This window comes from Narcine bancroftii, chromosome 6 (genome assembly GCF_036971445.1).
Source record: "Narcine bancroftii isolate sNarBan1 chromosome 6, sNarBan1.hap1, whole genome shotgun sequence".
NCBI lineage: Eukaryota > Metazoa > Chordata > Chondrichthyes > Torpediniformes > Narcinidae > Narcine > Narcine bancroftii.
In genome coordinates this window covers 48,011,489-48,025,713 of record NC_091474.1, presented here as the reverse complement: position 1 = coordinate 48,025,713, position 14,225 = coordinate 48,011,489, and the positions used below count along the sequence as shown (strand labels likewise).

At 43.5% G+C, this 14,225-nt stretch overlaps 1 protein-coding gene across 12 annotated transcripts in view; it reads right to left on the bottom strand.

The window, feature by feature from the left end:
• Positions 1-8,628, bottom strand: part of LOC138736062 (protein CASP-like) — a 525,702-nt gene extending 517,074 nt beyond the window's left edge. For 4 of the 12 annotated variants that reach the window (XM_069884924.1, XM_069884925.1, XM_069884928.1 and 1 more), the window contains exon 1: positions 8,145-8,289. In XM_069884924.1, the coding sequence (XP_069741025.1) occupies positions 8,145-8,207 (63 nt within the window). In that variant the 5' untranslated portion in view covers positions 8,208-8,289. Of the gene's footprint in view, positions 1-8,144; positions 8,292-8,383 lie in introns of those variants that run through there. The other 8 variants (XM_069884920.1, XM_069884923.1, XM_069884929.1 and 5 more) reach the window with 7 other exon arrangements.
• Between the last annotated feature and the right edge of the window lie 5,597 nt (positions 8,629-14,225).

Genomic DNA, 14,225 nt, shown 5'->3' with positions numbered 1-14,225 from the left:
TCAGGCTCCACAAGAACCGGTGACAAGGAAAACATTCCCCCAGACAAGCATGACTCTGTGACCAACACCTGGTGTTTTTACCATCAATGCTGGGGTTCTGGAGCTCGCTGCTGCTGACCCCCTTGCACTTTTCCAGGAAACACCATGTCTAGTCGTCGCTAATAGCGACGACAGCTGGTCTCTGTAACAGCCTACTCTACATCTGGGACAAACTCTCCCAGTGCAAATTTCTAGTCGACACAGGTGCAGAGGTTAGTGTCCTTACTCCTCTGGGCTTTGACACCCGTACTAGGAGCGCTGATCCAGCACTCACTGCAGTGAATAACAGTTCAATTCCTACATACAGCACACAGACTATACCCCTGAAATTGGGTGACAATAAGTTCACATGGAAGTTCGTTCTTGCTGCTGTGTCCCGGCTGTTGCTGAGTGCCGACCCTCAAAGCCCACTCACTGATGGTGGACTGAAAAGGGCGCCAGTTGGTGAACACAATGTTCCAGACTTTCCGCCTTGGAAAAGCCAAACTACCCACCCTGCACCTTGACACTATTGAGTATTCGAACAATGAATTCATCGAACTAATTGCATGCCTGAGCCTGACACCTGACAAATTGCAGCTTGCAAAACAAGGGTTCCACAAAATGGAGGAGCTTGGAATCATACGCAGGTCTAATACCCCATGGGCTTCTCTGCTGCATATGGTACCCAAAGTCACTGGAGGCTGATATACAGTGGCCCATATACAAGACTTTACAGCTAATCTTCATGGGGTCAGAATATTTTCTAACCACCACCAAATACCTGTAAACCCAGAGGATGTGCCCAAGACACCATCATAACACCATTCAGCCTCTTCGAATTTTTGAGAATACCTTTTGGGTTCAAAAATGCTGCACAAACATTCCAATGACTAATGGACACAGTGGGACATGGCATGGACTTCCTTTACTTATACTTGGATGCCACACTCATCGCCAGCCACTCCCACAAAAAACACCTGCAGTACCTGTGTTTAATCTGCCGCCATCTAAATTGCAAATTCAGGCAGTCCTCTATTGAGATCTTGGGACATCAGATCAGCAGCCAGGGTGTCATTCCATTGCCTTGCAAGGTGGAAGCCATCCTCAAATTCATGAAGCCCAACACAATCAATGGTCTCCAGGAATTTGTGGGGATGGTCAATTTCTATCATTGCTTTCTACCCTCTGCAGCTCATATTATCTTCGATCTCATGTCCAGTGATCCCAAAGAGCTTAATGGACAAAGGAGACGACAGTAGCATTCCAGCAGCCTAGATGCCCTAGCGAAGGCAATATTGCTGGTCCATCCACAAATGGATGCACCAACCGCCTTGACGATAGATACGTCCAATGTGGCAGTAGGCAGGGTCTTGGAACAGTACACCAATGAACAATGGAAGCCTCTAGCGTTTTTTAATAGGCACATTCTGCCCTCCGGAAACAAAATACAGTGCATTCGATAGAGAACTGTTGGCGCTGTACCTAGCGGTCAGACCCTTCTGCTATTTTTTGGAAGGCAGGGATTTCAGTTTTTACTGACTACAAACTGCTCAAATTTCCCTTTGTGAAGGCATCAGATCCCTGGCCACCTATCTTAGTATCTGAGTTTTCAACCAGGATTAAACATCTCCAGTAAGAGTAATGTGGTGGCAGATGCCCCATCCTGCTCCTTTGTTCAAGCAGTTCGTGCCATCTCTCTGGGTGTAAACTGCATGGTGCTCACCAAAGCTCAGCTCCAGGACTCCCGGCTTACAGAATCCCGTCATGAGCCTGCAACTCAAGGATGTACCACTCTCCTATGTGACGTTTCCACAGGTCAGCCTCACTCTATTGTCCCCAATCATCTTGACCTTGATCAGCCCTTGCCATGACCCCCGATGCAAAGGTGCAGATGACTACCCAAGAGTGGTGGACAGTAATGGCACCAGAGGTTTAGCCTCTTATCGCCAGTTCTTTGGGGGGGGGGGGGGAAAGACATGTAGCAGCGGGAGGTTCCAAATGACATCATGACGTTGCAGTGCGATCATTTGGAACACGCGAGGTTTTAAACAACTGTGACTGAGTAAACAACTTTTACTAAACTTTGACTCAACTACGTCTGATCATTTTCTAATTCTTCATTTCGTACTGCGACACAGTTGCCACTGGTCCAATATTCTTAAATTTTCTTGTTTTCCAATTCCTTGAAGCCCACTAAAAAATAAAGAATTACGTTGGTTACATCACAGTATACCAACAAAGAGGAAATCCAAGCCAGCTGATGCTTTCCTTTTGTACAGTAGGTAATCTTGCCCTATTCAGAAGGTCGTGGGTTCAAATCTCAATCCAGATTTCAGCTCTAGCCCAGAGATGAATGAAAATCAGTCTAGATGACTGATCATGGTGTGAAGAAGAGATTCCTTGTCAGCCAAAGTTAGAAAAGACAATGCAAGCAGCAAAGTGCATAGTAATACAAGAGATTTCATAAACTAAAACATTCAAACTAGTGTGTAGGTAAGACAATAGCTGAAGATTAGAAAAAATAGGATAGAGGACAGGAAGAGTTAAAAATGTATAGAGCGAATATCAATGATGCTAGTGCAATAACAAAAACAAGGAGTTATCCCCAATATGACAACTGATACTTATCCACTCAATTCGACATCTCGTCATGATCAGTGATATTTGTGGGAATTTACCAAATATAATTTGATGCAATTTTCCTATATTACAAACAAATGTGTCCAAAAAAGTGTACATTTTGGAAAGCATTTTAGGTTTCAGAGGATGTGATAAGGTATTTACTAAATAAATGACTGTCTTTCACCCTTATTTATATAGTTACAATGACATATTGTTCAAAAAATGATGAATTGCAAATGTTCCTAAAAAACATTTCACTTTCAAACTAGAATGGACTGTTGAAATCTGACAGCACTACACATTCCACTTTTATCTGGATATCCCTGCTGAATAATAGGTGGGTATGACACTCCACATCATTGAAACTTTTATCCATCTGATCTTGAGTTACTTTAATTCCCCATTGTAATCTACCACCAAAGTGTTGCTTTCTTGACTTTACCTCACAACCCATATTGACAAACCCTCATCCATACTTCTGGGTTCAGTCCACATTATTACCAGAGTATAGGAGAGCAATCACAAAATAATTGTAGGTAAAGTTCTTTAAGAACTTGACAGCCAAACCTTCCAACTATTCATTAAAAAAAAACACTCTCAATAACCATGCAAAATCATACTTGACATAACAGCAGGTTATCCTCAAATAAATGCTCTTCTGCAGAACAGACAGGTTCTACTTTGAAGATTGACTGCCTCGTCATATTTCAGCTCAAATTGTGGCCAAGAGAAAATCCGTAAATGCCTGCTTGGATTTTGTGTCTACATCCATACATTAAAAGGATGCCCTCATCAAAAAAGACTCTACAGCATCTGAACAACAATGAAAAACAAATCTTTAAGGTCCTTTTATTGTCATGTAATAATACACAAAAATGTAATATACATGACATACTTCAACTTCTGTCTGCCATAAGGAAAAGGGTCGCCATGAGCATCTCATTTTATTTTGTTCCAATTTATTAACCACTCTCTTCATCAATAATTGTTGCAATTATTTGGGAAAATGGAAATATTTAAGCAATGTTTTTTTCTAGTTGTTGAGTTAATATCGATGATATATTAAGACGCAATTTGAAATCAGAATTAATTCCATCGTCAGAAAAAATAAACTTTACTAAACCATTTTTAACTACTTTTTAAAAACATTTGTCAGCAGAAAATACATAATCAGTAAAATGCAGATACAAACTGAAATAGTCAAATTATTGTCTGTTACGCAGGACAGAAAGAGACCTCAACCAAGCGATTTGCTATTACCTACCTAGGTATAAGGACAGCCTCCCCGAGGCTCACCATCTCAGGAATGTTAGAACACAAAGGAAGCTTATTTTTTCCTCATCTCCACTGGGTCTGTAAATGCCCAGCATCAAAAGCTGTTTCACCAGGGTTTTAACTCTCAAAAAACTAGATGTACAAAAAATACATTTTTTTAAATAGTAGGCATATTTATAAAATCAGCATTTTCCCACTTTTAAAAGTTAAAATGTGCAAAATTTCTGAATTGACCCAACAACCCGTTTATATTTAACATTTTTGTCACTGTTACTAAAATGTTTACATTTTATTTTGGATTATTACTTTTGTTGTTTGGCCTATTATTATTGTACCAGATAAATATGGTAGCTTATTGTAATGTAAAATCAACAATTATGGCTGATATTAGCATTTTACCATTCTTTGAGCCACCTATTTTAAAAGGTTATTTTTCTTCACCATTTTACAGCATGAAAAGTGAAGAATCAAGGTGGGATTTTTTTGTTGTTTACAGAATGGAAATGAAATGAACTTTTCAGAATTTGTCCCTGAATGGCCCGTAGACAATGCCCATCACTTCCCTGCTCTTCAATGTTCGGTAAACAGCCATAGCAATCCTGGCTTGTTCGAGTATCTAACAAGCTTGCACTCTCCAAATACACCCTGCCCAAGGAAAGCTCAAATCTAATCACTCCCTCTTGTTATTCAAGATTAGTTGGGAAAATTGTCCTAAAACATAAACAAAATCAAATATTATTCTAAAGCAACATTATCTCCCAATCATCTGACTTGTCTTTCAAGAATGTATACTGAATATTTTTTTAAATAACTTCTGAAGAGGTAAGTCAGCATATGGCATAACCCAAACTAAATAATTTTTGGTGAAATGTAATATTTTGAACCATCAACCTCTGAAACACAGATCATTATTTTATCTATTCTTCAAAATCTATTCAGTAAAATTCTTTGCATATCCTGGTCAGTATTTCACTCACAGAGAACAAATCACATGATAAAATATTAGGTCCCCATCCCCCATGAATGATGTAAAAATGTATGGAACAATACATCGACACACACACAGTAATTATCATACCAGACACGCTTAGTCAGAATTCATCTTCAAAGTATGCTTCAGTAAACAAACAGAGGAGGATTAATGAAAAAGTGATTCCGCCTGCTGCCTAAGCACTATAAAAATTAATAATTATATACACCACAAATACCAACAACTTCAAAAATACACAGCAACATTTTTAACCCATTCTGCATGGTGATTTTCAGTTTCCCCTCAGATGTAACAAATAATATTGATGAGAAAATACAAGAGCTCAGGACAATTTCACTCTAACTCAATACAATACAGACAATACCACAAAAAACAGACAATTTATGCATAATTGCATGATTGTTTCAAAATTAAAATATTTCAAGCTAATCCAATCCACCTCCAGAAAACCTAAACATTTAAAACTTTTACTAAATTCTAAAAAACCTTTGCCCATCAACATACAATTTTCAGAACACTACTGATTCAAACCTACTGAAAAAGCAAAATTCTATTCTGCACGCACCTGCATATGCCTCGTTATTAAACTCAGTAAATCAGAACTCTTATTACATATCAACTGACCCATCCTCGATCTCAACTCCTCAACCCTCCTTACATTCATTTACCAAAACCCAGTTTTACATAAAAATAACTACTTTAGAACCATCTTGATGATCGTCCCACACATTATTTTTACTGCAGACCAAATCTCACACAATAACTCTGTTAAGTATCACTAAAGTCCCATTACAGCAAATGCAATTAATCTATCCTCTGCTTTTTTTTTTAATTAAAACTCTTCCTCTCTTCACCTCTCCCACCTTCAGCCCAATACTCTTATCACCTCAGCCCCTCTCCAGTCTATTTCTCTCCAAAATATATCACCCCCTTCTTATTTTAGTCTCAAAGAGTCCTGACCTGAAACACTGACTAATCATACCTGATTCTGGATGATGCATTACTTGCTGTATTCCTTGGACATCTCACTATCTATTGAAAAATGGCAGTGCTGGTGCAGACCCAGGAGAGCAGGGAGCAGAAATGCAGAGCTGCTCCATTGGGCCCGGACCAACAGCTCCGTAAAGGCTTTAAACAGCCAACGGAGCCAACGGTGTTTTTTTTAAATCCTGTAACCTCAGGGTCTCTGTCCAAGATGTTGGTGCATGTGCTGGGCAGCAGACAATGGGAGGTTCCAGATTCGGGGGGAAGCAGTGGACTGGCACAGGGTACAGGAAACAGGGAGAACACCCACCATTAAGAAGGAGAAGCACCTACTGGATGGTGACCATGGCAGCAGATCAGTGTTGGGCTCAAATGGCTGAAGGACTCACACAGGCTGTGGGTGACTTGCAGTCAAAGGACTCACACAGGCTGCAGATGCTGGAGACTAGCTTATTGGAAACAAGATTTAAGAGGATGCTGAGGGCAAAGAAGGGCGCTGAAGGCTTCCTGATCACAACTGAGGTTTGGATCTGAAGCTCGAATGGATCGTAAACCTGCAGGAGCACTGGAGGCAAATCCACAGACACCCAGCATCTCTGAAGGGGCTCATCTTTTGCTTCTCTTTTCCTAATTATGGTGATTCCTTGTTGGCCTAACATCAAACAAAGGTTGAAATCTATCACACACATTACATTTTTACTGTATTATTTACATGGCAAAAGGAACCTATGAAGCTTTGTTTGTTCTCTTTTCTCACAAGTTCTTTATCAGTTTATTGCATTATAATCACTGATCCAAAAACCCTCTTCTGATACACTAATGGGATGTCGCAAAATTTGGGTATCAGATCCCCATTAGTAATCACTGTGAACCCCAGGGCACAGCATTCGGTCACCATTGCTGCACCCAGTTGGGGCTCGAGCCCCTATTTTTGATAGCCCCTGACAGATCCCAAGCAGCGCACCTGCCTTTGCTCGATTCCCCTTCGATACCTTGGTCGTTCATGACTCCCTGGAACTCACCCGCTTCCCCTCGGAATCTCACATCTGCCCTGGATGCTGCCTGCCCTGCTGGCTACGACCAACATCTTGCCCTTTTTGGCGTCGTTGATGCTGAAGATGTTGCAGCAGGGGAGAGAACGGGTGAACTGCTCGGTGCCCAGCTTGGCCGTCAGCATGTCCCCCCACCCTCCCCTCATCAGCTTCCCATTTTAACTTTACACGAAGCGAGGAGCTGGCCCGGGCGGCTCCACTCTCCCGCTCCCCGCATCCAACTCTGCCCAGCTCTCCACTTTTAACGAGCCCAAGCCCAGAGAGAGAGGCTGGCCATGGAGGAGAGGGAGAGAGGGGGGAGGGGGGGGAGGGGGGGAGAGGGGGGGAGGGGAGAGGGGGGGAGGGGAGAGGGGGGGAGGGGAGAGGGGGGAGGGAGAGGGGGGGAGGGGAGAGGGGGGAGGGGAGAGGGGAGAGGGGGGAGAGGGGGGAGAGGGGAGAGGGGAGAGGGGGGAGAGGGGGAGGGGGAGGGGGGAGGGGGGGAGGGGGAGGGGGGAGGGGGGGAGGGGGAGGGGGGAGGGGGGGAGGGAGAGGGGGAGGGGGAGGGGGAGAGGGGGAGAGGGGGAGGGGGGGAGGGGGAGGGGGAGGGGGGAGAGGGGGAGGGGGGAGGGGGGAGAGGGGGAGGGGGAGGGGGAGGGCGGCCCGGCCCAGCCCAAACTTCCCAACTTCGCGCGCACTCCGGCCGGACGGCCCTCCACCCCGCGGCCTAAGGTAGCTTCAGCGACCGGCCCGAGGAGGAGGAGGAGGAGGAGGAGGGAGGGAGCGGGACCCTGGCCGGCCCGAAGGCCTCCTCTGCCGGCGCAGTTCCAAATCTAAGCCGCTCCGTCACAAGTTGGCGGGAGGGCGGAGAGAAGCCACGCTGCCGGCGCGCCACTCAAACTTTGCTCGGCCGCCGCCGAGTCGGCAGCACAAGCCCGGCTGCCAAAGTTGTGAGGGGAGTGGGGGCGTGCGCCGGCCGCCCGCCCGGGCCTAGGCCTCCCTCCCGCCCGCCCGCCCGCCCCGCTCCCCGGCGCCATCTTGGCTGCTGGCGGCTGATCGATGATTGAACACAAAAGCAGCTGAGGGATCAATTCCTGATCAATCGCAAAACGCCGGATTCCGGCCCAAAACCGGGCCGGGGGCACCGCTGCCGGGCCCGGGCCGAGCCCCTCGCCGCCCCGCACACCCTGCCGTCCGCCCGAGAACCCCGAGGCGCCGCTGACCTGAAGCAGTTGTAAATCAAATTTCTTCCAATATTGAAACATCGATCCCACATTGGCGGCCATCTTGAGACATATTGAGGCAATAGAGCGAGCCTGGATTGGAGTTCACAGGGAGGGGAGGGGGGGCGTGCCGCAAAACCCGGCGCGGATTCACCCGAGCGCGGATGCGGCACGGATCCAGCCCGACGCGGATACGGCTCGGCGCAACACGGCGAGAACCCAACCCGCGTGGATTTTACCTGATTCGCAGTCCAGCCCTGCGCGACCCGGCGTGGAATCCAGGCTCGATCCGGACTCCGGCCCCGCGCGGATCCAGGCTCGACCCGGATTCCAGCCCCGCGCGGATCCAGGCTCGACCCGGACTCCAGCCCCGCGCGGATCCAGGCTCGACCCGGACTCCAGCCCCGCGCGGATCCAGGCTCGACCCGGACTCCAGCCCTGCGCGACCCGGCGCGGAATTCAGTTTGACCCGGTCCTCTCGCCTGGCGGATCCCTACGCGGAATCAAGGCTAGACCCGGACTCCAGCTCTGCATGACACAGCGCGGATCCAGGCTTGACCCGGATTCCAGCCTTGTGCGACCCGGCGCGGAATCCAGGCTTGACCCGGACTCCAGCCGGGCGCGGAATCCAGGCTCGACCCGGACTCCAGCCCGGCGCGGAATCCAGGCTTGACCCGGACCTCCAGCCGGGCGCGGAATCCAGACTTGACCCGGACCTCCAGCCGGGCGCGGAATCCAGGCTCGACTCGGTCCTGCCCAGCGCAACCCGGCGCAGATCCAAGACTGATCCGGACTCCGACCTGGGCTGACCACTGTCAGCACCACGCACAACAAACTCGTTGGCAGCCCATTCACGTGTTTCCTTGTGAAATTCTCTGCTCCTGGTCATTATTTCGCCTTCATTTGAAATATTTGCAGTCACATCGTGTTGTTTCTGGGTTATATTTATGCAGGTCAAGGACTGGAAAGTGGTTTGAAGTGGGGAGAGGGTACGTCGCCCACTCCCAATGATACGAATCAGACATAAACTTATTTTCCCCACGCATGTTATCCCGGCCTTCGCTTCGCCGATGTTTCCTGAGCTTTTTCTGCACTAGGTGATATCGCTGACCGTACTTGTAATTCAATCCAGCAGGACCCAACAGCAATGCGAAATATTCGACATGTTTTCCTTTTCAATGTGTTTCATCACAGTGAATTTCATCAAGCGAAAGCGGCGTCACTGGCAGACTCGCGAAATAATTATTTGAAAAAACTTATCCAGTTTCACTTTCACCGATATTCGGGATTAATAAGACGCTCGAACCTCGCATTAAATTCAAACGTGTGGATCTTCAGGGGCAGTTCCCCGTTGGCTCGGTGGTGGGATGTTTTATCAAATTCCCACCATCCATCCTCGCAACTTATTTGCACATCGGGCGGTCAAGTGCACGACCTCGAGCCTTTACTGCCTCTTGCTTGTCCGATGGACATCTGAGACCGATTACTCACATGCTTGTCAGTAACAGCACGGATGCGGCCGTTCTTCCCCGCCCCTTGCTCTCTCCAAAGCAACACATCAGTTTGATACCGCGCTCATTTCTCCAAATTCTTCCTCACCAGTGTAAACCTAGTACACACTGCCAGTGATGACCTGGAACACAATGCCAGTGTTGCCCTGGAACACAATAGCAAAGGTGACCTGTAAGCAACTGCCCAGTGTTGACCTGGAACACAATGTCAACCTGATGCGACCATTGTTAGAGTGGTCATTTTCGAGTGGAACTTTGAGTCTTGAACTGATACATCTGTGATCAGAGGCTGAGGTGCTGGTGCAGGAGTTGTGATAAGGTACAGTTGAGGGACATAAGGATTCTGCAAGGAGAGTTCAGAGAGTTAGACACTAAGTTGAAGGACAGAACCTCCTGAGTTGTGATCTCAGGATTACTACCGATGCCATGTGCTAGTGAAGTTAGAAATGGGAAGATAATACAGCTTAAAATGTGACTAAAGACATGGTGCAAGAGGGAGGACTTCAAGTTTCTGGATCATTGGGCTCTCTTCCAGGGAAGGTGGGACCTATTTTCCAATAGGACAGTTTGCAACTGTAGGAGAGCATTTTGGGTCTGGTGATCATAATGCCATTAATTTCAAGTTAATTATGGATGATAGGTCTGGGCATTGGGTTGAAATTCTGAATTGGAGAAAGGCCAATTCTGAGGAAATGAGAAAGGATCTAGAATATGTGGATTGGAATAGGTTGTTTTCAGGTAAGGATGTGCGAGGTAAGTGGAGGACCTTCTAAGGTGAAATTTTGAGAGTACAGAGTTTGTATATACCTCTCAGGATTAAAGGCAAGGTTAGCAGGCATGGGGAACCTTGATTTTCTAGGGATATTGGGGATTTGGTTCGGAAGAAGAGAGAGATGTATAACTGGTTTAGGCAACATGGAGCAAATGGGGTACTTGAGAAGTATAAAAATGTAAGAAAAACCTCAAGAAATAAATCAGGAGGGAGGAGTCACGTGATGGAGTAGTGGCCGGTAGGGGAACTCCAGCCCTCTCCAGAAAAGTTTAAAAAAAGATAGAGAAAAAGCAAAGGCACAAACATAAAAACCAAAACAAAGTGAAAGTAAAAGTGTGGAGAAAATGGCAGCGAAGAAAGAAAAACCAAAAACAACGGGAAGAAAAGAAGAAGGAAAGACGTCGGAAGAAGAAGGTGAAGGCTTTACCTGTACGAGGAGGCCCGCCATGGAGAGAGAAGCCCGCTCCCTGAGGTCAGTCGAAGCCCCGAACTCGGGACTACAAAAATGGCTCACGGAGCCAAACAAAAGTGCGCAACCGCGCACTGAGGGGGGACCAGCTGAGGAGTCGATCTCCACAGCTGAAACAGACAACTACAACACAACAGCAAGAGGAAAACAGAAAATAACGAGAACAAGAAAGAAGAGAGTAAAAATAAAAAATCAAAGAAACAACAGATGACCAACCCAGAGGAAGAAGCCCAACATCAAGACACTTCTAATAAAAATAAGAAGACCAAAAATACCCAACAAAATAAAACAAACAACCCAACAAGAGAACCAGAAGAGACAGAGGTAAAGGACACAGATCCTGGAGTGGACTCAGAAGAAGAAGAGGAAGAACACAGAGAAATGGAAGATAAAGGGAAGGGCAAGTACATGGATTTTTTTTTAAAGAATATATGGAAACAGTAAAAGAATGGCAGTCACAAGAATTCAGTGAAATAAAAAGAAGAATAAAAAGTACAGAAGAAAAAGTGAATAGATTAGAGATGATCATGTCAGATATAGGAAAAAGAGTAGACAAGGTGGAAGAATGAGAAACAGCCATAGAAATGGAAGTAGATGACTTAAAAAAGAAATTAGAAGAATCTGATAAAAAAGTTAAAGTGACACGAGCTGTTAGCTCAGAAGATAGATATAATGGAAAATTATAATAGAAGAAATAATATGAAGATAGTGGGCCTTCAGGAAGATGAAGGCAAAAATATGAAAGAATTTATAAAAGAATGGATCCCCAGGGTCCTAGGAAGACCAGAATTACAGGAAGAAATGGAAATAGAAAGGGCACACAGAACCCTAAACCACAACCACAACAAAAACCAAGATCCATTCTAGTAAAATTCCTAAGATATACAACAAGAGAAAATATATTGGAGAAGGCATTGAAGAAAATAAAAGACAAAAAACCACTGGAATACAAGGGTCAAAATTTTTTTTTCTATCCAGATATAAGTTTTGAACTCCTGAAGAAGAGGAAGGAGTTTAATGCAGCAAAAACAACCCTATGGAAAAAAGATTATAAATTTATGTTAAAATACCCAGCAGTACTTAAAATAGTTATTCCGGGGCAGCAAAACAGACTATTCTCGGATCCGGAAGAAGCACGAAAATTTGCAGAACAACTACAAAACAGACAGAGAGATGAAGAGATGTAACAAGAACAAAAATGACAACAAACTATATGTATGTGTGCATGTAGGTATATGTATATGTGTATATGTATATATATATATAAAAAATAGAGTATAGGTAAGAACTAAGAAGTGAAAGAAAGGAAGTAAGGAGGGAATTAAGAGAATGACCTTTGTTATATATGAAGATTAAAATCTTTTCTGGGGGGGCTGGGTGGGGAAGAATTACAGTCACTGCAAAATCAGTTGACGCTTGCGAGTGAATTTGCAAATCCAAATGGAGAGGGGAGATGTGGTTCCCCGACATGGGACAAAGGGCAACTCAGAAAGGGGAGGGACTATTGGGGTTAAAGGAATTTTAGATATGAGAATAATGGAAATATTTTATGTTTTAGAAATGTCCTATAATGTGTTCAAAAAAAGAAAGCAGAAATGGATAAGAACGGAAGATGGTGATGAGGAAACGGAAAGGAAAGATAAACAAAGTATGAAATGGCTATGTTGAACTATATGACTTTAAATATTAATGGAATACATAACCAAATCAAAAGGAAGAAACTGTTAAATTTACTGAAAAAAGAAAAAATTGATATAGCATTCGTACAAGAAACACATCTAACTGAAGTGGAGCACAAGAAATAAAAGAGAGATTGGATAGGACATATAACAGCAGCATCATATAATTCAAAAGCCAGAAGTGTAGCTATATTAATCAATAAAAATGTACCAATCAAAATAGAAGAGGAAATAATAGATCCAACAGGGAGATATGTAATGATAAAATGTCAGATATATTCAGAATTTTGGAATTTACTCAATGTATATTCACCTAATGAAGAAGATCAAAAATTTATGCAAGATATCTTTTTGAAGATAGCAGATACGCAAGGGAACATACTAATAGGAGGGGATTTTAACCTTAATTTGGACTCAAACATGGATAAAACTGGAAAAATACTAACAGAAAGAACAAAGTAACCAAATTTATAATTAAATCGATGCAAGAAATGCAACTTTTGGATATATGGAGGAAACAACACCCAAAGGAAAAGGAATATTCATATTATTCGGGTAGTCATAAAACATACTCAAGGATAGACCTATTCCTGTTATCAGCCCACATTCAAGGGAGAATTAGGAAAACGGAATATAAAGCTAGACTATTATCGGACCACTCACCCCTGTTATTGGCAACAGAGCTAGAGGACATCCCACCAAGAATGTATAGATAGAGATTAAACTCCATGCTACTTAAAAGACAGGATTTTAGAGAATTAATTGAACGACAAATTAAAATGTACTTTCAAATAAATACGGAATCAGTGAAAGATAAGTTTATACTATGGGATGCAATGAAAGCGTTCATCAGAGGGCAAATAATAAGTTATGTAACTAAGATGAAGAAGGACTACAATCGGGAAACAGAACAGTTGGAAAGGGAAATAACAAATATAGAAAAAGAATTAGCAATAAAGGAAGATACAACTAAAAGAAGAGAATTGGCAGATAAAAAAATAAAATATGAAACACTACAAACATAAGGTGGAGAAGAACATAATGAAGAAAAAACAAATATGAGCTAGGAGAAAAAACGCACAAAATTATAGCGTGGCAACTTAAGACATAACAAACTAAAAGAATGGTATTGGCATTAAGGAAAAAGGACAAACAAATTACATATAATTCAACGGAGATCAATGAAAACTTCTGGGAATTTTACGAGCAACTATATCAAACTGAAAACGAAGGGAAAGAAGACAAAATGGATGAATTTCTAACTAAAATTGAACTACCGAAATTACAAACAGAGGAAATTACAAACAGAAATAGAAGAATTACAGGAGATAATAAAAAAACTACCGAACAATAAAACACCAGGAGAGGATGGATTCCCAATAGAATTCTATAAAACATTTAAAGACTTATTAATTCCTCCCCTTCTGGAAGTAATCAATCAGATTGATAAAACACAAAGCATACCAGATTCATGCAAAACAGCAATAATTACAGTAATACCAAAGACAGGGAAAGATCCACTTGCACCAGCGTCATATAGACCAATATCTTTACTTAACACAGATTATAAGATAATAGCTAAACTATTAGCAAACAGATTAGCTGACTATGTACCAAAAATAGTAAATCTAGACCAAACTGGATTTATTA